The sequence below is a fragment of the Giraffa tippelskirchi genome, chromosome 5 (genome assembly GCF_054371585.1).
Source record: "Giraffa tippelskirchi isolate mGirTip1 chromosome 5, T2T-mGirTip1v1.2.pri, whole genome shotgun sequence".
Taxonomy (NCBI): Eukaryota; Metazoa; Chordata; class Mammalia; order Artiodactyla; family Giraffidae; genus Giraffa; species Giraffa tippelskirchi.
The window spans coordinates 59,612,382-59,636,386 of NC_137279.1; the positions used below are offsets into that span (position 1 = coordinate 59,612,382).

At 38.8% G+C, this 24,005-nt stretch overlaps 1 protein-coding gene across 13 annotated transcripts in view; it reads right to left on the reverse strand.

Annotated features, from left to right (window-relative positions):
- The window catches only part of KCTD3 (potassium channel tetramerization domain containing 3), a 70,340-nt gene extending 55,618 nt beyond the window's left edge, over positions 1 to 14,722 (reverse strand). For 3 of the 13 annotated variants that reach the window (XM_081491702.1, XM_081491703.1, XM_081491701.1), the window contains exons 1-7: positions 14,323 to 14,722; positions 8,930 to 8,983; positions 8,614 to 8,659; positions 6,557 to 6,630; positions 1,880 to 1,938; positions 1,524 to 1,604; positions 393 to 533 (exon numbers count right to left, since the gene is read on the reverse strand). In XM_081491702.1, the coding sequence (XP_081347828.1) occupies positions 393 to 533; positions 1,524 to 1,604; positions 1,880 to 1,938; positions 6,557 to 6,630; positions 8,614 to 8,659; positions 8,930 to 8,983; positions 14,323 to 14,405 (538 nt within the window). In that variant the 5' untranslated portion in view covers positions 14,406 to 14,722. Of the gene's footprint in view, positions 1 to 392; positions 534 to 1,523; positions 1,677 to 1,879; positions 1,939 to 3,831; positions 5,744 to 6,556; positions 6,631 to 8,613; positions 8,660 to 8,929; positions 8,984 to 14,322 lie in introns of those variants that run through there. The other 10 variants (XM_081491709.1, XM_081491712.1, XM_081491708.1 and 7 more) reach the window with 5 other exon arrangements.
- Positions 14,723 to 24,005: the final 9,283 nt, after the last annotated feature.

Consider the following 24,005-nt stretch of genomic DNA (forward strand, 5'->3'; position numbering starts at 1 on the left):
CCAATTCCAGTCCTCTGCCTGTTTTGAGAAAGAAAGATTTGTTGGAACACAGCCAAGCACATCTGTCCACACGTCATCAAAGCTGCTTGTGTACTACAAAGAGAACTGAGCAGTTCCAACAGCGACCCTCAGGCTCATGAAGCCCACTATGTCCACCATCTGGCCCTTGCCAGAAAAACTTTGTCAACCTCTGTTCTAAAGGTTTACAGCAAACAGAAAATCACACACTTTTTAAAGAAAAATTATATTAGGTGAGACTTTTCAAGATATAAACGGGAGATCTAGATTAAAAAGAAATACAGTAAAAGCTACATCTTTAAAAATAATTACTCAATATCTAGAGCTAAAAACGTACATACTTTGCTTTTTTTATTTATGTAAGCTTTGCTTACCTAGCCTAACAGTTTCTTCTCCAGTTCCAGAAAGAACAGGCTGAGTACCATTTCCTCGAGTTTCACCTTCTGTAAAATTTAGTCCATTTCTAGAATCAGCCGAGGATCTAGTAGTGTTGTTTATTTTACGACTAGGAATACCTATGAAAGGAAAGAAGATAAACTTTTTTAAGTTCACCTACCAAAATCTGAAAATTTCATATGTTCTTATGGCTAAAAGACAAAAACTAAACAGTATAGCTGAAATTTATCTGCTAATATAGTGATTTACTGCACATAACTACCATAACAAACAAGACGAAATTTTTTAAAAAAGATTTCTGATATTTTTCATGTTATATATTTAATAAGTAAGACTAAAATTTACCATATGTATAATACCAAATCAATCACCACTAATTTATTCATTCTGTCACTAGCTCTTTACATTTACGGAACAGTTATTATGAGATAGGTACTATTCACTAATTTAAACTTTATTACGTTTAAATTTTAACTTTAAACTTTATTTACTAATTTAAACTTCATTCAGCTTTAGAGATGAATTGCCCTATACTTTCAAGCATCCCTTATTTGGCAGAGGAGCCTTTTTGAAATCATTTTGAAATGAACTCTTATTCAGAACCCTGCTACAACACAGGCACAGATCAAACTCTACTAACTAACTGAAGAGGGGCAGAAATGACATGCACCTCACCCTCCTCTCCCCTATACACTAACAAATCTCTGCAAGGCTCCTGGGGTTACACAAAGGGGACGGTCTACCAGTTCTCAAACACAGGAATCAGCAAATTTGACCACAGCCAAGTCCAGTCTGATGGCTGTTTATGTAAGTAAAGTTGTATTAGACACAGTCACACCCATCCATTTCTGCAGTATTTACAGTGGAGTTCAGTTAACTGCCACAGAGATCTTCTAGTTCACAAGCCTAACTGGCCCTCTACAGAAAAAGTTTGGCAAACACCGACCCTACCTTATAGTCTGACCTAACTTCTGTTAAGATTAAAGTTCTCATCTTTTCTGGTAGATTTATAAATGAGATAATCAAGAAACAGATTTTCCTATTCATACATTTGTACTTAATGTAATGATAAAAAGACTTGAACAACTCAGTGAACAAAGCAGAAGTACCTGGTGGAGGCAAGTAACCATGGAAAAGGACACTGCCGCAAGATGAACGCTCCAGCTCTTCACATAAGAGAAGCCTTCTTACTAAAAACATTTCAAAGCAAACTTGTCAAGAGTACATGCAAACAGAAAAATAGTACTCCACTTTTATTTTCTCTAGTTAAAGAGGATAAGGAAAGAAAAGGGAAAATGTTTAAGTTAAATCAGCTGACAATATCTTTTTTCTATGAAAATCCACAAAAAGCAAGCACTGACTAGTCCATCAAAAATTAGGACCTGATATAAAACACACTTCATTTGGGCAAGTTGGGTGCTCTAAGGGTCGAATCATAAATAAAAAACAGTAGTAAGATACATACCTAATGGAGTGATTCCATAAAATTCAGCTTCATGTCGGAGAACATTAATACTCACTCCCCTACAAAGAAACAAATGATGTAAATCTTCTAACACTGGCAACCTGGATTATCATCTGGAGCAGAAAAAGTACTAGCCTCTTAACATGAACAAAATCATGGGGTTTTAAAACTTACTTTTTTCCTAAGATCCTTAATCATTTGAAGAAATATAAATAATAAAACTGCACACTACCATGAACTTTTTCTTACTAAAAAATCACTCATATATAGATGAACTAGATGACTAAATTAGAGACGAGGGCTTTACAGGGTTAATACAAGTAATTATCAATAAGTATCTAAGAGGTGGACAAGAGTAGAAATCATTTATATGGTATTAATTGCTTCTGACCTTTATTTCTATACATATTCTAACCTCCCCAATTAATCTACAAGCTCCCTGAAAGCATGATCTACCTCTGATCCATGTCTGTATACGTCACGCAGTGCCTACTACAGTGCTTTTAACCATCAGCATGACTCCTCTCATCAAAAACCAAAAATAAAAGCAAAACAGAAGGTAGGGAGGAAAAAAACGATCAGCCTTAAGAAGGGCTATGTTATCCAGATAAAGATGTTACAATAAAGTAATAAGAAAATAAGAAGTAAAAAAAAAAGGAAACTTAAAAGTTTAAAAGCATTCATTTTAGGTTTCAGTTATAATTGTCCTTATTTTAAAATACTGCCTGGGCAGAAAGGAGAGGGGGCATCACTAAGGAGTCCATGAAAACTAAAATGATAATAAAGGAATACTGTGAACAACTCTGTGCCTGCAAATTTGAGAACCCAAATGAAATGGACAATTCCTTGAAAGACATGATCTGCCAAAACTCACACCAGAAAGAATCTATCTCAGTCTACATGTATTAAAAAATAACGGATCAATAATAACCTTCCAAAACAGAAAGCACTAGGCCCAGGCTTCACTGGTGAATGCTACCAAATATTTAAGGAAGAAATTATACCAATTATCTACAATCACAGGGAAAGAAGCAGAGAGAAAACCTAATTTATTTTATAGGGCAAGGCCCACATTACTTTAATACCAAAACCAGAAAAATGCATTACAAGAAAATTATAGACCAGTATCTCTCATGAACATAGACACAATAATTCTCAACAAAATATCAGCAAACCAAATCCAACAATGTATAAAAAGAAATATATACCACAACCAAGTAGGATTTATCTCAGGTACGAAAGCTGGTTCAATATTCTGAAATCAATTAATGTTATCTTTCACATCAACAGACTCACATGACCACACCAACAGGTGCAAAGAAAGCATTTGACAAAATCCAAGATCTATTCATGATAAAACCTCTCAGTAAACCAGGAACTGAGGGGAATTTTTTCAACTTGATAAGACTTTTAAAAAAATATCCTATATCGAGCATTATATTTAATGTGAGAACTAACATCTGGTTACAAGACAAAGATATTCTGTCACCACTCCTTTTCAACTTCATACTGGAAATCCTTATTAACACAATAAAACAAGAGAACTAAAGGCATATAGATTGGGAAGAAAGATATAAAACTGATGATCACAGATGATATGAGACAAAATATTTGCAAATGAGATTTGATAAGGGACTGTTGTCCAAAATATACAAAGAACTCTTAAAACAATAAAGAAACTAATTCAATCAAAACATGGGCCAAAGACCTCAACCAAAGCTATAAAGGCAGCAAACATATGAAAGATGCTCCACCCATCATATGTCATTAAGCAAATGTTAATTAAGACAGTAAGTCACTACTACACGTCAATTACTATGGCCAAAATCCAGAATCCTAACAGCAAATGCTGTCAGGGATATGAAGCAACAGCAACCCTAATTCATCGCCGGTGGGAAAGGAAAATGACAGTCACTGTGAAAGACAGTCTGAAGGTTTTTTATAAAACTTACCATACAATCCAGCAACCGCACTCCTTGACATTTACCCTAGGGAGCTGAAAACTTAAATGTCCATGCAAAAACCTGCACATGGATGTTTATAGAAGCTTTATTCATAACAGCTAAAACTTGGAGGCAACTAAAATGTCCTCTTCAGTAAGTGAATGGAAAAACAAATTGGTATCCAGATAATGAAATATTATCAGCACTAAAAAGAAGTAACGTGAAGGAAACTTAACTGCATATTATTAAGTGAATGAAGCCAATCAGAAAAGGCTCCATACTATGTGATTACAACTGTGACATTTAGGAAAAAGTCAAATTATGCACATTTTTGAAAGATCAGTGGTTTGAGGGGAGAGAGAGCAACAGGCAAAGAACAAAAATTTTTAGGGCAGTGTAAGTACTGTGTATGGTATTAAGATGTACACATGTCATTAAACGTTTGTGCTAACTGCTAAAATGTACAACACCAAAAGTGAACTGAAGATAAACTATAACTTTGGGTGATTATGATGTCAAAGCAGGTTCATCAACTGAAAAAAAGAAAAAATGTAATATTCAGGTAAATGCCGTTAATAATAGAGGAGGCTGATAATGGAAGCAGGGGGCACATGGGAAACCTCTGTACCATCCTCTCAATTTTCTTGTAGACATAAAACTTCTCTTAAAAAAAAATAAAAAACTTCTGATAGGCCTAATGGTCACATGTGATTGAAATATTAAGTTGCTTTTGGGAAAGTGACTGTTACTAGTTTAACATAAGAAAAGTTAAAACTTTTTTATTCTATTTCAAAACTACTTCCGTTAACAGTACAGTAGCTCAGTACACAAATAACAGTTTTGGAGAGGACAAACAAATAGGATAACAATACAGAATGATAAAGGCAATGCAAGAATTTTATGTAAAAAATGGAAGCAGAATATAGTATTCTTTTATCAATTTCTTCCCAACTTCTTTTGGAAGATACTATTCAGAGAATTTAAGTTTGCTAGACTTCCATTAACTGAAATAAAGAAGCAAGTTGTAAGAAAAGCAGTGAAAACAGATATTTAAACTACTTCTGCCTTTCATGGGTAATTTAGTTGTAGATTAGTCACAAGGACACTGACTGGAAGTAAACTTAGATTTTCATCAAATGCTAAAAATAGTTTTATCCCAGAAGTAAACAGTTAATAATAAACTTCCCACCTACTGCCCCAGGCCAAAAAATAGATGAAAAAAAGCCCCACCAAACTCTTTTATTCATTTAATAAATATCTATTAAGCAGTTACTATACATAATATTTCTTTTTTTAAAACAACACTCTGAATACAGCAAGGAACAAACCAAACAAAAAAATCTTTGCTTTCAAGAAGCTCATATTCTAGTGAATATGTCAAAAATTATGTAATATTATACACAAGTGGCTTAAACAAACATTGAGAATTCTAAAAGCTGTATCTAAAAAAGTATTAATAGGTCCTAGTAAAAGTTCACTAGGCATATATAAAATAAAACAACAATAAAATACAAATTAGATTGTAGCTTCCTACTAGGAATCCAGACTGGGAAAGTTCAGAAATAGTTTAAATTGTTATTTACTTGTGTCAAGTAAAACTGTATAGTTATGTGTCATACAAAAAAATGTATGACTATGTATCAAGCATAATACTTAATCGTGAAGGTATACAGGAAACAATGCAAGCCCTTTTAGAATCTAATGTAAGACACACTACTGGAGTTGTGGCAGTATAGGAAACTCTGAACACCTGTATCAGGTGACACAACAGAGTCATCAAAAAGATCAAGATCAAGCCGAGAGCAGAAAGGGTTGAAAGTGTTCAAGCAAGAGAAACTAAGCAGGGGCTAGATTAACAGGAAGTCCAAAATCCTTCACCATTAATCCAGCAACAGATTAAATAAGAGTTTTAAGCAAAGTAATAACCAACTAGATTTTGAACTGTGGTGTTGGAGAAGACTCCGAGAGTCCCTTGGACTGCAAGGAGATCAAGCCAGTCTGTCCTAAAGGAAATCAGTCCTGAATATTCATTGGAAGGACTGATGCTGAAGCTCCAATACTTTGGCCACCTGATGTGAAGAACTGACTCATTAAAAAAGACTCTGATGCTGGGAAAAATTGAAGGCAAGCAGAGAAGTGGGTGACAGAGGATGAGACGGCTGGATGGCATCACTGACTCGATGGACATGAGTTTGAGCAAGCTCTGGGTGTTACTGATAGACAGAGAAGCCTGGTATGTTGCAGTCCATGGGACTGCAAAGAGTCGAACATGACTGAGCAACTGAACTGACTGAATAACTAGGTTAGATTTATATTTTCAGGATATAATTTTGGCTACAGTGTGAAAAAAATGAATTGAAGGGATAAGATTGAAGGCAGGGAAATTGGTTAGGAAGCTTTGAGAGTAATCCATTAAGAAGAGACGATTGTGGCCTGTATCTATGAGAGAAATTCTGAGGAAACTTTCAAGCAAAAATAATCTTGAGGCAGGGAAAAATTCTTTCCTTCATAAATTAAGACCAAACCCATGCCTACCAATAAAAATTTACTTTAAAAAGATACATTTCTTGGGACTTGCCTGGTGGTCCAGTGAACAGACTCCCCACTTCCAGTGCAGGGAGCCAGGGTTCGATCCCTGGTAGGGGAACTAAGATCCTGCAAGCTGTGAGGTGCCGCCAGAAGTACATATGTAAAGAAATAAAAGCTTTAAAAAAAAAAAAGATACATTTCTTACCTTAAGTCTAGTTCTTTTGTCCGAAGAAAATTTAAAATGGGTGCAAATGCTGCTGGATCTCTATCAATAAATATCTGTAAATAAAATAATTACAAATTATATTTTCAAATTAGAAACTTCCAAGTTTAATATCTGTAATACTAACTTAGAGAACACATACTGAATTATGTAAAAACTTTATTTGCTTGATTATATTCTTAAATTTTAATGCCTCTAAAACAGAAAAGCAGTTATAACCATGTGCATTTATACAGTAGAAATGGTGTCTTTTCCATCCCTGAAAAGCTATCATTAGATTGATATTTTAATATGCAGGGTAAAAATATGGTATCAAATAGTTCATTTTCGCATTTCTAATTTTTTTAAATTTCTATTTATTTTTCACAGCAGGGGGTCTTCATTGCTATGCACAGGTTTTCTCTAGCTACAATGAGCGGTGCCTACTCTCTGGTTGAGATGTGCAGGCTTCTCACCAGTATATGCTTCTCTGGAGCATGGGCTCCAGGGCACTCGGGCTTCAGTAATTGTGGTGCATGGGCTTAGCTGCTCCGTGACATGTGGAATCTTCCCAAACCAGGGATTGAACGTGTCCCCTGCATTGGTGGGTGGATTCTTAATCACTGGACCACCAGAGAAGTCCTCATTTCTATTTAACTAACATCTTTAGTCAAACGGACGCTGAAAGGAAAATTTGTATCTGAAATATTCTAGAATTTAACACTTTGAAAATAATATGCATAAATAATACTTTTTATATCATCTGATCCCTAATTATTGGTGATAGTGATTATGATTTACACAATCTGTGACTTAAACGAATCATTTAAGCAACAGTGTACTTTTGTAATACATATGGGGCAATCAAGAAAAGTCAAAACTTAATAACACTTTCACACTATTTTTCAGTTTTGACAGTTTTGCTTTTCTTGATTGTCCCGTGTGTATTATAAAAGTACACTTGCATGTACCACTATCTGTTTCCTCAAGGACTGAGGGTGGGGTGAAAGAAAAAGTGACAAGAACAAATTTTTTTTTAAATAACAAATACAGTACCATGGAATAAGGTCACATAGAGTTGGACATGGCTGAAGCGACTGAGCACCCACTCACCATGAAATACTTATAGGGAAAATGTTTAGAAAATAGGAAATATATAATTGATAACTCTTTACAGGAATGTATGCCAAAACTATTTTGAACCAATTACAAAAGCTGTAACTATAAAACTGAATACCTTTTAAGATTTATATAAGTCAATCAGACAGCAGAATGGAGCAAAAAATATATCTCCTTATACTATGATCAATTATTATATACAGTGAATGAAGTTCTTCTGGCTTCATAAATTCTTCCTTTTTATTAGAATCAACCCAAAGTTGAAGAAACACCATAGATTTATGGGTCTTGTTACTGATGTCTTCTATAATCTCACATGGACATATCTGCTCGTGCTACTTACTTGATCTGCAAATCTCACCACAGCAAATAAACATCTGTGGTCACTGTGCTGCCACCAAACTGGAAGTCTTATTTGCTTTTCACAATTACTTTACCTGCTACTGTGCATATTAAAACTGATTTTTAAATATAGAAATACTTATTTGTGTGCTGAAACTTAGTAATTCTTTACTTCCCTCACTCCACCATTGCTGCACAAGTTCATAAGGTTCTTCTCCAAAACAAAAAATTGTAGGGCTTCACAAATTTGCAACATTTTACCACTCTAATATCAAAACATTTTCCTGTTTACACCTATCTATTCACTGTTAAAGTTTCAATTATTGATTAAAAGAAATATTTCCTCTCAACAATGTAAGCTGAGATCCTACAATTTCTAACGATTATTTAAAATAGTATATGCAGTACTCTCTGTTTTGAGTTCTCATCTATAATTATAGAAACACTATTCATGACAAGAAATAAAAACCTAAGAACATATACTTTAATTTAGTAGTTATTAAAAGAGTAGTTCCCCTATCTTCTAAGGGTATAAGGGCCAAACATTAGAGCATTATTTGATCTAATTTAGAAATATACATCAACATTGTTATACTCACAGCACCAGTTTCATCTCGAAGTGTTGAAATTCTTCCACTCAGCAAACTAAAAATCATTAACATTATGACAAAGTTAGTTTTTAAAATCTGAGTATGAATAAAATGCCCTAATTCTTTCAAAGGTCAAAGACCAGTAAAAATGAATCATTGTATCTCCAAAGTAAATAACAACTTAAATATTCAAAGAGTTAAGATTTTATCTAATAAAAAAATTAATGTAACTGGCAAGAGAATTTTTTATTTTAATAATAAAATTTTATTATTTTAAAATAATTAACTATTTTTTTAAAAAGTACTAAAGAATTATATGAAATACCTGGAAAAAAAAGAGTCTGGAATCCACATAAGTGTTTGTCTTGAGGTACTAAATCTGCAATTAAAAAGTATCTGGTATTACAAGGGAGGACAAGATTTGAAATGTCAATGTTAGTTAACTTCCTTTAAACTGCTGGCTAATGACTTACAAGTTGTTGCACAGCTCTAGCTGTATCAATTATACTCATTACCATCTAATATTTTAAAATTCTGCTTTCATTTCAGAGTTAAGATTATTCCAAGAACTCTCAACAAAATCAAGTAATTAATTCGCTTACATACAAAGCTTCCTAAAACACTACTTTCTAACATGCCCATCACACTAAGTCTAAACTTCCCAACATAACACACAAAATTATCTTCAGGTCACCATTTCACCTCTCCAACACAAACTACTGCCCTCCAATAAGACAGCACTTAACATCCCCAAACAATCCATGCTTACACCATTTCAGAATCTTCATTGCAGCTGTATCAACCTCATGTTCAATCATCCGAGTTCTACCCATCTTTCTTGATACCACGCAGGTTTTACCTTCTCCTCAACTGGCTTTTCCAAATAGTCTATCCTATAGTAGCCTTTTGAGCTCATATTAATTCCACTGTACATAGTGCATTTAACACTTCCTTTACAGTCTTGGGCTATTCGCAACGATTGAATTCATTCAAAAATCACTCAGTAAACAGTTTTGAGGTTAACTCCATTTGATCAAGCCTACTTATTACCACCAATAGGGTGGAGGGGGCATGCTTTATCAAAGCCTACTGTAACAGACTGAGGCAAAACAATAAACTGACATAAACTAGCACGGCAAATAATCTGATACAGGGTCCAACTGTTGGCTGAATTATTTTCATTTTAAGACTCATCACACTGCACTATGTATTCCTGACTTACTGCGCCATCACCATGTGTCCTCGCACGGAAGAGAGCCTTACAGACCTTTATTTTTTCTCCACGTTTGTTTTCTAGTATCATGACTGTTTTAAAGCAGTTCCTATGCCCATTAATCAGACTGAGAAAGCAACCAGTTTACCCAAGAAAATATGGCAAATTTTCCCAAGTGTATTTCTTAGCATGATCTTTAAGAAAAAATGAAAAGTATATTACAACTAAGTAGAGGAAAGTGACTTGGTCAAATAGAAGCAAAACCAGTAAACAGTAAACTGAAAGATCCAAGGATCCACTGCAAAAAATGAATCACTGTGTTTTGGAAGCCATCAAATTCATTTCCAAATAAGGATTGTTTCTAACTTGTGACCTTTCATGTTCACTGCTTACTCAGCAAATTGTCTGCCAAATAACTCAAATTTTGTTACTTAGAAAATTACACAGGTCGCCTTAAGGTCATATTAGCAATTTAAATTAAAATCAGTAATTCAGGTGGGTATGAAAGTGAAAGTGTTAGTCGCCCAGTCCTGTCTGACTCTTTGCGACCCCATGGACTGTAGCCCACAAGTCTCCTCTGTCCATGGGATTTTCCAGGCAAGAATACTAGAGTGGATTGCCATTTCCTTCTCCAGGGGATCTTCCCAACCCAGGGATTGAACCTGAGTTTCTTGCATTGCAGGCAGTCTTTACCATCTGAGCCACCAGGGAAGCCCCATATTATCAATTTAAATTGAAATCAACAATTCACGTGAGTTTAGTAATCTGGAATTTTTAGGCAAAGGGATTGGACTCTCATCCCCACCAATTTACTTTTCCCCCCAAACTTTAAAAGACAGGAGGGGAAAAAACTCCCATGGGTCTAAAACTGTTTCCAAATATGACTTCATGAAAACTACAACATTTAAGTTACACACGACAAGCATAACTTTCTGAAATACATACGAAAACCCTTTTCTGTTTTTATTTCATACCCACAGTATGCCAAGAAAAAGGTCGTGTGCAATCTGGTCCTTATCCACATTTATACTTTATGCTACTAACTTCCTACTAAATTTACTTGGAAGCAGTCGAGTTAAAATTATTCTGTAAAGTTACTATTGATAGCTAATGCCACTAAATGCTTGTATTTCCCACTTAATGCTTCTAATTAGTTTAGAAGGCTGATACTATTAATGTCATTAAATACTTTAGGAAACTAAGCACTACAAAATAATTTGCCCAAGGTTGCTGAGCTAGACTTCCACTGACTGGTCCCAGACTTCTCTCATGAGGCCTCAAATCATACTCAATCAAAGCAGAATTAATCACAAATTGAGCCATACTGTCTTTCTTTCACCTCATTAGGCTTTTGGGGGGGGGGTAAGTAATAATATTAACAATTCTAAATGAAACCTCATCTTCTTTCTGAACCATCCATGAAGTGTTAAATAAATCATAAAAATCAGTCATTTCTATAAATCCTTTCATTAGATCCATTTGCCTATCCTCTCTTGGGGGGAGGGGGAAGATGCTCCCTACTCTGCTCAAAAGAAACTCTCCTTTGGAGTTTCAGGCTATCACTTCACAGCTGACATCAATCCTGTGCCACAGGTGGTTCTCCAGGGGGCAATTCCTCAATTTCAAAGACAATCACAGGAGGATTTTTCTTTTACAATGCCTTAAGTGACTATCAACCTGTGTTTTACTTAAGATAATTTCTAGATCCCTTCTAGCTCTAAAATGCTGCAAGTGTCTATGATCCAAAGTAACTCAAAATATCTGCAGAGAACTTGGAACTGGATGTTCTATTTTCTATACACCATGTCATCACTTATTTTATAAATTTATACTAGCCAGTCTCAAGTTTGGGCTTTCTAAACTTTTTCATTCCTATGTAACAACTCTCATCTGCCTTCTAAACTGTCCTATCTGATAATTTATCTTATTTTGTATTTTTTAAAGCACGTAGAAAAATTTAAAACCTAATAAAATCAAATTTCATATGTAATGAAAAATAAAATGTTCAGCTCCAAATAACTGTCTTATAAAATTTAAAATTTTAAACTCAATTCTACATTCATTAACAAGAGTTCATTCATTTTTAAGCCCTTTACTTTAAAACACAGTGAACAACACTTTTAGAATTAAATTAGAATGTCCTCTATAGCATTCAAAAAGTATATGAACAATCAACAGAAATTAGAAACTAGGGATGACTATAGTGCTACTCTTTTGAAGGCCAGCCCTTGCAGGGTGTTTCATTTTTGCATCTGTAAGTTCCAGAAAAATATTTACTTCTGCTATATTGACTATGCCAAAGCCTTTGACTGTGTGGATCACAACAAACTCTGGAAAATTCTTCAAGAGATGGGAATACCAGACCACCTGACCTGCCTCCTGAGAAATCTGTATGCAGGTCAAGAAGCAACAGTTAGAATTGGACATGGAGCAACAGACTGCTTCCAAATAGGAAAAGGAGTACGTCAAGGCTGTATATTGTCACCCTGCTAATTAAACTTACATGCAGAGTACATCATGAGAAACACTGGGCTGGATGAAGCACAAGCTGGAATCAAGATTGCCAGGGAAAATATCAATAACCTCAGATATGCAGATGACACCACCCTTATGGCAGAAAGCGTAGAAGAATTAAAAAGCCTCATGATGAAACTGAAGAGGAGGGTGAAAAAGTTGGCTTAAAACTCAACATTCAGAAAACTAAGATCATGGCATCTGGTCCCATCACTTCATGGCAAATAGATGGGGAAACAGTGGATACAGTGACAGACTTCAAAATCACTGCAGATGGTGACTGCAGCCATGAAATTAAAAGACGCTTACTCCTTGGAAGGAAAGTTACGACCAACCTAGATAGCATATTTAAAAGCAGAGACATTACTTTGCCAACAAAGGTTCGTCTAGTCAAGGCTATGGTTTTTCCAGTAGTCATGTACAGATGTGAGAGTTGGACTATAAAGAAAGCTGAGTGCCAAAGAATTGATGCTTTTGAACTGTGGTGTTGGAGAAGACTCTTGAGAGCCCCTTGGACTGCAAGGAGATCCAACCATTCCATCTTAAAGGAAATCAGTCCTGAATATTCATTGGAAGGACTTATGCTGAAGCTGAAACTCCAGTTCTTTGGCCACCTGAAGCGAAGAACTGACTCATTTGAAAAGACCCTGATGCTGGGAAAGACTGAAGGTGGGAGCAGTAGAGGACGACAGCAGAAGAGATGGTTGGATGGCATCATCGACTCAATGGACATGAGTTTACTCAAACTCCGGTAGTTGGGGATGGACAGGGAGGCCTGGCATGTTGCAATCCATGGGTTCGCAAAGAGTCGGACGTGACTGAGCTGACTTGAAGTTACCAAACCTGCAAAACTTTCATTTAATTTTAGGAAACTATCCGTGTCTTACATTAGGAAACACCAATCTTCTACTCCATGAAACCGAAATCTATGTAGCAGCAATAAAGCTGTAAATTCTTTAACAGTTTTGCATGGGGGACAGGGGCGGGAGGGAGAGCAGAGTAACAGTGAGGAATTATTGTTTCCTGTGTTGAATTCTCCAGCACACTTAGAAAACTATTAAAACACTACACATTGTTATCACTACGGTTCACAGTGCTGCCGTTCTGCATTTTTAAAAACACTGGTTAAAAACTCCCAAGCGTTGAAAACCTTGTATCTTCTCCAGCACAGCAAAATACACTGAATTCCAAGGCGCTTCATGGCTTATCTCTTACCTAGCCTTAAGCGGCAATCACCCCTTCTTTCAAACAGAGCTGCCAAACTCGCATTTCCGAGAGAAGTGACTCATAAACCATACCAAATCCAAAAGCATACGATTTTTTTTTTTTACCCCCAACAAGCTTATTAGAAGACATAGTAAGAGAACGGAAGACCAGAGAGATGAGAGAAGAGCTTTCAGTCTGTTTACTAGAAGGGCGCCACACGGTGCCACTACCAAGGCTTTCCAGAACCAACTCTTCAAAACTGCAGCTTCCAGACACACTGCGCTACAAGTAGAACAGACCCTTCAGAGCCATGGCCCAAGAAACTCTGGAAATAAATAAGAGCGCACCGCAAATTTACAATGCTCCCTCCACCAAAATTATTGGCGATTAAAAACAGCCCTCAGTGAGGCGTTCTAGCCCAAGCAAACCGATGTTACCTTGTTGACCAAACAGAAAGGGAGGCAGGTTCACCTGCAACAGCCAGACCACAAGGCCGGGCTTCGACAAGATAAACTCAAAAGTATGCGCCAGGTTAGGTAAAGGAAGGTTACAGAAGGTTCCCGGGCCAGATCTCCTAAAAAGGGGGAGGAACGTGGCCGGCGTCCTAGGAAGGCGGCAGCGCGGCCAAGGGCCCGGCTCTCAGAGACTCTCAAGGCCGCCTGCCCTTCACACCCGCCCGGAGAGCCCTGCGCTCCCCGCCCCGCTCGCCTGCGATGTCGGCCCCCGAGCCCCGGAGGCCCCCTGCCCGCCGCATCCCAGCCCCGAGCCCCTTCTCCCCGGCTCACCTGGTCCCCCCCACGTTCAGCTGCACTATTTCGCCGCTGCCAGCCGCTGCCGCGGCGAAGCTGCCGCAGTGCCCTCCAGCCATGTCCGGCGGCTCCGGCGGCGCCCGCCGCGCTCCCTCCCCGCCCGCGGCAGCCGAGCCCGCGGCGGGAGCCCGAGGCGGCGGCGGCGGCGGCTGCAGGGCCAGCAGGGCGGCGGCGGCCGGGGGGCCGCGCGGAGCCTCCCCCACCTTCTCGCCGGCCGGGCGGGGCTCCCCGGCGTCCGCCTCGTCCCCTCGGCTCCCGCAGAGAAGGAGGGCAGCCGGGCCTCCCCCTTTCGCGGCCTTCAGGCCGCCGGGCCGGGGGGCCTGCCGTCAGCGCGCCGCGGGCCCCGTCGCCACCTCCGCGGCCACGGCGTCCGCGCGAGGAGGGATCGCCGCGCGGGACAAAATACGGCGGCGCCGGGCCCTTCGCCCGCCGAGGCCAGCGAAGCTCGAGGAGGGGAGAGGAGAGGCAGGGTAGAGCTCCCGGCCCAGCGGCCGGCGCGCCGGGACGGCGGGAGGAAGGCGGTCCGGGCCCAGCACCGCCCCCGGGATCCTGTTTCTTCCCTCCCCGCCCCCCGCTACTATCGCCTCTGCCTTTTAGGTTTCAGATTTTCCAGCCCTGGGAGTCAAGATTTCTCAGATTGAGGGCTAGTCTGGGCAAACTGTCCTAAACATCTTTACTGTTTCCCTTTGTAACAAGGAAGGGTTAATGTTGACCCCACACTGGATCTGCTTCTGTGACTTTAACTCTTATTTTGCCTCTTTTGTTATTATGGGCTTACATAATGGCCTGGCTCAGGGATCACTTAGCTCTGCCCCCTCCCCCTCCCCTCCCCCTCCCCTCCCCCTCCCCTCCCCTCCCCCTCCCCCTCCCCCTCCCCTCCTCTGCCCCCTCCCCCTCCCCCTCCCCCTCCCCTCCCCCTCCCCTCCCCCTCCCCCTCCCCTCCCCCTCCCCTCCTCCCCTCCTCCCCTCCTCCCCTTCCACCTGACCCTTGGGCTAGGGTGACTTTGGCTCCGCTGAGAGATAAACACACACACACACACACACCCCTGACCCTTCGGCTAGGGTGACTTTGGCTCCACCGAGAGACAACCTGACCCTGCCCACCTGTGAAGGACTGTGACATTCTTCAGTTATTTGTGTGGAAATGGAGCCTCTCGTCCGTCCGCTGCTTAGCTGTAGGACTGAGAAACTTAAACTTGAGGGGGGGCCAGAATCCCAGATAGCTGTGGCATCTTTGTTTATTGATATGACAGGAGATAGTTTCACACCACCTGTGAACTGACTGTAAAGAAATGAAACTAACACATTCCCCCCCTGCCTGAGGCTTGCCATTCTAGGAGATAATTGCAAGAATTAAATAGCCTTTTTACTTTGTTTCCTCACCTCCCCAACCTCTCATCCATAAAAGAACCTGGCATCCAGCCTCCAACGAGATGGTTATTTCTAGATGCTGCTCTGCCGTCTTTTCTGTCAGCCAGCTAGCCAGCTCTCTGAATAAAGTCGTATTCCTTGCCTGAACACCTTGTCTCTTGGATTTATTGGCCTATCCTGCGGTGACTAGACTGAGCTTGGACTCAGTAACACCTTCTCCACGTGGATGCTGGAGAGGAAAGGAAATTTTCTTAGAGGTAGAAGTTGTGCCTAAACGTGTACTATTTACTGTGGAAATGCGGTGAAAATTTAAGGATTTGAAAAGTTTAGAGCGCTTACATTAGCAAACTCCTTACCTTATCCTCTTCCATCTCATCCCTACTCTCTCAAGAAGTTTGATTTTGTTAAGCAGGGGAGGAAACAAAAGACAAGCAAAAAAAGGTAAAACCCTAGGCTGTGTAGGGCCCCAGGTTCCTGGACGATAGTAAGCATTCAACTAATGTCACTCACACAGATACAATTTTTGTGAATAGATTTGTTTTTGCTTTAAATAGTACTGTGTTGGAAACTAAAGCTCAATGGCTACTAAAATATATCTTTAAATAGTAACACTATAATAGCTTGTGAAGTAAAATTCATATTTTATGGCAAGAGGGGGAAAGTTTTAAGATCAGCACAAGGAGCATCTGCCTTCCCCAGACCTCCTTAGGAAATAACCTTCCTTCTTAATCTTGAGGCCACTCACTTTATACTTGTAGATCTGAACTGTGTAAACCATCAGTAACACAGCATTTAGTTTACAGCCCTCTGTCTCAACACTTGTATAGCTGTGCTTTGACCTCTTACGGGCAGAACAGTTTTCTATTTCTTTTTTAATCTTTAGAGATTTTCTAAGTTCTTTTTTATTTTATATATATATATATATATATATTTACTGAAGTATAGTTGATGTCTTCATTTCTTTCTTTGATCTACTGAGTAATTTCTTTTGTCAACAACCCGATTCCCTTCAAGCTAGCAAAGATGGTATATGATGTTTCAGAAGTTGTTTGTGGTACTAAATTCTTAGCATGAAGCGTGTTTCGTATAGTTTCACCATAGGAATTCAAGGTGAAGACCTACATGATATTGTTTTTAATTTTCATTATTATAATAATATTTTAGTCCTCCGCTGGCAAATATGCCAGTGATATGATGACCTTGGGCTTTCCTGGTGGCTCAGCAGTAAAAAAAATCCACCTGCAATGCAGGAGTTGCAGGAGACTCAGTTTTGATCTCTGGGTCGGAAAAGTTCCTCTGGAAGGGAAGGCATGGCAACCCACTCCGTATTCTTACCTGGAGAATCCCATGGACAGAGGAGCCTGGTGGGCAACAGTCCAAAGGGTAGCAAAGAGTCAGACATGACTGAAGTGACTTAGCACACACAAGATGACCTTATCCAAATTTGACTTAAAAGAGGATAGCGGTACTTACAGATAAAAGATAAATATTATTTACTCTCAGTTAACGATGGTAATGACAGCTAACCTGCATTTGTTAAGGATTTCAGTTCAGTTCAGTTCAGTCGCTCAGTCGTGTCCAACTCTTTGCAACCCCATGAATTGCAGCACGCCAGGCCTTTACCATATGCTAAGTGATTTAGATATTTTCTGTCATTTTTTTCATCACAACTATTGTTTCACTATTTCAAAAATCAAAAAGTAGGACTTGAAATGATCAAAAAACTTGTTCAAAATTGTGTGACTGGCATGTGGCATAGCAGGAATTTGAAGACAGACCGCTTGAATCCAGGGTGCAGCATCTCGTATCTTCACTTTATTGTTGTTCTTCAGTCGCTGAGTCGTGTCCAACTCTTTGGGACCCCATGGACTGCAGCACGCCAGGCTTCCCTGTCCTTCACTGACTCCGGAGTTTGGTCAAACTCAAGTCCATTGAGTCAATGATGCCATGCAACCATCTCATCCTCTGTTGCCCTGTTCTCCTCTTGCCCTCAGTCTTTCCCAGCATCAGGGTCTTTTCCACTGAGTCAGCTTTTTGCATCAGGTGGTCGAAGTATTAGAACTTCAGTTTCAGCATCAGTCCTTCCAATGAATATACTGAGTCCTCCACTTTATACTGAGAGGTGTGCTGTGCTGTGCTTAGTCGCTCAGTCGTGTCCAACTCTTGCAACCTCATAGACTGTAGCCTGCCAGGCTCCTCCGTCCAAGGGATTCTCCAGGCAAGAATACAAGAGTGGCCATTTCCTTCTCCAGTACTGAGAAGATAAGGGAGCCGCAAACTAATTATTTTTCACTTTGTGCTTAGTCGCTCAGTCATGTCCGACTCTGTGATCCCATGGACTGCAGCCCGCAAGGCTCCTCTGTTTATGGGAATTCTCCAGGTAATGCTGGAGTTGGTAGCCTATCCCTTCTCCAGGGGAACTACCCTACCCATGAATTGAACCAGGGTCTCCTGCATTGCAGGTGGATTCTTTACCAGCTAAGCTACCCAGGAAGCCCTTTCACACTTTAAATAGTGTTAACTGTCTTTGTTCTCGGAGAAGGCAATGGCACCCCACTCCAGTACTCCTGCCTGGAAAATCCCATGGATGGAGGAGCCTGGTAGGCTGAAGTCCATGGGGTCGCTGGGAGAGTCTTTGTTATAACGCTTTGCTTTCAAATTTGAAGGATAGAATTAGGTGGTTAAAAAAGATCATTTAATTATTCCTAGGTGTTTAATTTTTCCAATGGAAGAAGGTAAAAGAGCATTTATTAATAGATTTTTCTCTTTAATAAACTTAAGAGCCAACACAGATTGGAATAAAACCTTGTAAATTAAAAAGAAAAAAACTGTAAAATTATTTGTGACAAGGCTTTGTCTTTTTTTTTTCTTTCTTTCTTTTTTTATGTTTGTTTTAATATTAAGAAGAAAAAAAAATACCATGGGTGCACATGTTACCCATCCAGAACCCCTCTTCCACCTCCCTGAGGCTTATCTTTCCAGAAATAAATAAATGAAACTGTGTTCATCTCATGCATAGTAGTTATTAACTATCAGTAAGATGTCTCATCAGAAGAGGAAAGACCCACTATTTCATAAAACAAAATGGTCAGGGCTTCTTGATGTGTCCAGATCAATGTGAGTCTGAAGGGATTTCTTACTCATAAAACTTAAAGTTAGGATATGATTTATTCCTTAAAAATAAATAAGGCAGCCCTGGTGGCTCAGTGGTAAAGAATCCATCTGTCAATGCAGGTTCAATCCCTGGGTCAAGAAGATCCTCTGGAGAAGGGAATGGCTACCCACTCCAGTATTCTTGTCTGGGAAATCTCATGGATAGAGGAGCTTGGTGGGCTATAGTTCATGGAGTCACAAAGAGTGTGACACTAACACTTTCATTTGAACAAATTAGAACATAATTAACAAAGGCAAGCAGCAGAATGGGGAAAAAAATATTAATACTATCAGACAAATGATTAAAAATCCAAAGCACATGATTACATGTATCATTTGACAAATCAACTGAGAAGACAAAATGTGAAAAATATGGAAAGTATATCAATAGGCAAGTGATGGAATGATAACCAATAAGAACATTGAAATGTTTTATCAGACAACAGAGAAAGATGTAATTTTCACTTATGAGATTGGAAAAAATTAAGAGGTTTGGTAAACATCTAGTATTGAAATGGTTACATACATGCACTGTTGGCTGAAATTTAAAAGGTATAATTTTGCGAAGACAACTCGAGAGTATCAACATTTGAACTGTATGTGCCCTTGACCCAGCTCTTGTCTTCTAGGAATAGATCCTGCAGACCTATTGTAGAAATGCACAAGGTGCAGATCAAGAAGTGCACATTTATTGTAGCAGTATTTAGAATCAGTTAGACTGTTCAACAATAGGGGAGTGATTTTTTTGGAATTGCTGCATATTATGACTATTATGGAGCAAATCACTATGAACTGACCAGAAAAGTTCTCCAAATATATTAGTGGGAAAAAAAAATCAGGTCACAGAATAATACATTGAGTGAAATATCATTTATTTAATAAAAGCAAAACTAAAATTGCCCGTGTCTACTAATTTCTATATAAAAGTACACATATTAAACAGGGAAGAAATGTTAACTCTAGAACAGTCATTAGAATCAAGGCGAGGAGGGCATCAGTGAAGAACAGAGGGAGAACATTTTAACTCTGTGGACTTTCACATTGTTTAAATTGTTTACAGTGAGTTTTCATTCATGTATTACTTGTATGTATGTACATGAAAAAAAAAAGTGAAAATGTGAGTCGCTCAAGCTTGCATGCTAAGTTGCTTCAGTTGTGTCCAACTCTTTGGGACCCCAGGGACTGTAGCCTGCCAGGCTTCACCGTCCATGGAATTCTCTACTACTGCTGCTGCTAAGTCGCTTCAGTCGTGTCTGACTCTGTGCGACCCCATAGATGGCAGCCCACCAGGCTCCACCGTCCCTGGGATTCTCCAGGCAAGAATACTGGAGTGGGTTGCCATTTCCTTCTCCAATGCATGAAAGGGAAAAGTGAAAGGGAAGTCGCTCAGTCATGTCCGACTCTTAGTTACCCCATGGACTGTAGCCTACCAGGCTCCTCCATCCATGGGATTTTCCAGGCAAGAGTACTGGAGTGGGGTGCCATTGCCTTCTCCGTGGAATTCTCTAGGCAAGAATATTGGAGTGGGTGGCCCGGGGATCCATCCCGTATCTCCTGCAGCTCCTGCACTGCAGGCAGATTCCTTATCTCCTGAGCCACAGGAGAAGTCGCTGAAACTTTCACTTGTCCGACTCTTTGCGACCCAGGGCAGAATACTGGAGTGGGTAGCCTTTCCCTTCTCCAGGGGATCTTCCCAACCCAGGGATCAAACTCAGGTCTCCCACATTGCAGGCAGATTCTTTACCAGCTGAGCCACAAGAGAAGCCCAAGAACACTGGAACGGGTATCCTATCCCTTCTCCAGCAGATCTTCTCGACCCAGGAATCGAACTGGGGTCTCCTGCATTGCAGCCAGATTCTTGACCAACTGAGCTATCAGGCTGTATGTATGTACTAAAAAAAGAAAATAATAGATTCAAGTTGTCTGAATGACAGTTTTAAAATTTTATATCATTTAAAGATTTATACATGTAAAAATCTAAATTAAATGTTTTTTAAATAACCCTTTTTTTTTTTTTAGTGGACATGTTAAATTTGAATGTCTACTAGACCAGTACTTCTCAAACTGTCTTAGGCTAAGAACAATTTTGCTTTATTTACAATTCATTGCACATCAATGTTTGTTCTTACTGCATGTGATTGGAACTCACCCCATGCCAAGTACACCTTATCAAGCAAATTTGACAACACCCAAACTGGTCTATACCTTGTGCAATGAGATAAGAACATTGCTGATGGACTTGAATGAGGTGAAGTGAAATTGCTATAAAAGTTGTTAAACTCATTCTCATTTTTGTACTTAAGTCTGTTGCAGATAACAAATGATTTGTGGATGGGCTCCAGTCAGAGGACCACAATTAAGGCAACATTGTATCAGATATTGAAGCCAGATGTTGAGTAGGCAGCTATATTTTGGGGTCAGAAGTTTAGGAGGGAGACCCAAACTGAAACCACTCTTTTTGTTGTTGTTTGGTCACTAAGTCAGATCTGACTCTTTCCGACCCTATGGGCTATATATAGCCTGCCAGGCTCCTCTGTTTTTGGGATTTCCCAGGCAAGAATACTGGAGTGAGTTGCCATTTCCTTCTCCAGGGGAACTTCCCAACCCAGAGATCAAATCTGCTTCTCCCACATTGGCAGGAGTGTTCTTTACTGCCAAGCCACCAGGGAACCTTCAGTCAAATTCTTAGGCTGGATTTTCTCTCCACATTGTCATCATAGGTAAAAAGAAAACAATATAATGATTTTCTTTCACTTTGTCCAGAGGAAACTCCCATGGTTGTGATCATTCTTCCCATTTCCCCCAGATGTTGTGCAGCATATTTAAATTTCTGACTTACAGGAATGTGGGTTAGCTATTGAAATAGGATACAGTAGATTGGGACATCCCATAAAGTTTTAAATCTGAAATACAACCAGATATAAATACAAGGTTTGTATTTATACAAAATTCAGCACCAACAGTTCCTTAAAGTGTAAAAAGAACTAAAACTTGGACTACTTTGGCTATAATAATATGTCTATTTTGGAACAATTTCTCTGATGATGCTATTGATTAATATATTCAATCGAGTATTTTTAAAAGTCTCTTATAACCATTAGTCAGTATCTGTTGAATTTTCATTAAAGGTTAATAAATTATTATATAAAAGTACTTTGAAAACTATAAATCCAAATCCCATTCCATTATTGCAAGATTTGGGGAAAGGGAAGGAATCAGAAGAATTCTTCTAGTGTTCAAATTATGACATAATGCCCTGTGATCTGGTTTGTTCCTATAAAAGCACAAAATATAGAAACACTTCTTCTATAATTGATACTATTCCCTTTATATCATTTAAGAGAACATTAGTTCTGCCTCACATTCTTGGAAGAAATGTTTACAAATTTCATTATTTCAAAGGTACGACATTTTTCTTGATAGGTTTGCTCAAAGTCCAAGAATCTGATAATAGTAGACTTCGTAGTTTAAAAGAATACAGAATAACTGAAGGGTAGTGGAATTCATTTCAATAAGATTTTTAACTAAAATTGGTTTCTGTGATAAAGATTGCTTTCTTAAAAAGTAGCCATCATCTTATGCTTAATTTAGTAGGAAAAAATTTGGACCAAGAAATGTACATAATATACATGAAATTTTGAGAAAGCACTTCCTAATGCTATGGTTTAACTAAGAAATCATATCACTGTACCTTGAAATTGTGATCTCCTTTTTAAAAATCAGAAATATTCTTTCTTCAAGTCTCAGAATGAGTTCACAGGATGAACAGAAAAAGTGAGTAAAACAAAAAAGATTTCTGTTAACATATAACCAAAATATTAGGCTACTTAAATGAATAAATACATCAATGCTAAATATAATTTGATTATTTAAAATTCCCATATAATCTGAAAGGTTGGTTTAGGAAAAATTTCATCCTACTTTATAACCATTATTATGAGAGCCATTAGGTACAAAGAAGAGTATTACTTCAAACCTTTCTCCATTCAGCACATCCTAGTTATTCTTTACTGGTTGACCAAATTGTTCAGGCTTAATATCATTTTATACCAATTTATTATAATATAAGCACTAAAGGCTCCTTTTTTTGAGGTTTCTAAAGGCTATTAAAGAGCCATTTTGCAGAAAACATATAAAGAAGATTTTCTCAAATTTTTTTCTGTTAGTAAGAGCTAGATTTCAATCTGAATAGTATTTGCTTTTCATGGGGACCATTGTTTACCTAAGTGATATTCATTGAATTCTACAAATGAAATAATCATCAAAAAAAGCAAGAGAGTTCCAGAAAAACATCCACTTCTGCTTTATTGACTACGTCAAAGCCTTTGACTCTGTGGATCACAGCAAACTGTGGAAAATTCTTAGAGATGGGAATACCAGATCACCTGACCTGCCTCCTGAGAAATCTGTATGCAGGTCAGGAAACAACAGTTAGAACTGGACATGGAACAACAGACTGGTTCCAAATAGGAAAAGGAGTACGTCAAGGCTGTATATTGTCACCCTGCTTATTTAACTTATATGCAGAGTACATCATGAGAAACACTGGGCTGGATGAAGCACAAGCTGGAATCAAGATTGCCAGGAGAAATATCAAAAACCTCAGATATGTAGATGACACCACCCTTATGGCAGAAAACAAAGAAGAACAAAACAGCCTCTTGATGAAAGTAAAAGAGGAGAGTGAAAAAGTTGGCTTAAAGCTCAACATTCAGAAAACTAAGATCATGGCATCTGGTCCCATCACTTCATGGCAAATAGAGGGGGAAACAGTGGAAACAGTGACAGACTTTATTTTGGGGGGCTCCAAAATCACTGCAGATGGTGATTGCAGCTATGAAATTAAAAGACGCTTGCTTCTTGGAAGGAAAATTATGACCAACCTAGACAGCATATTAAAAAGCAGAGACATTACTTTGTCAATAAAGGACCATCTAGTCAAGGTTATGGTTTTTCCAGTAGTCATGTATGGGTGTGAGAGTTGGACTATAAAAAAAGCTGAGCACTGAAGAATTGATGCTTTTGAACTGTGCTGTTGAGAAGACTCTTGACCCATGGGGTCGCAAAGAGTCGGACACAACTGAACGACTGAACTGAACTGAATGAAATAAAAGTCTTTGTTCACCATACAGCTT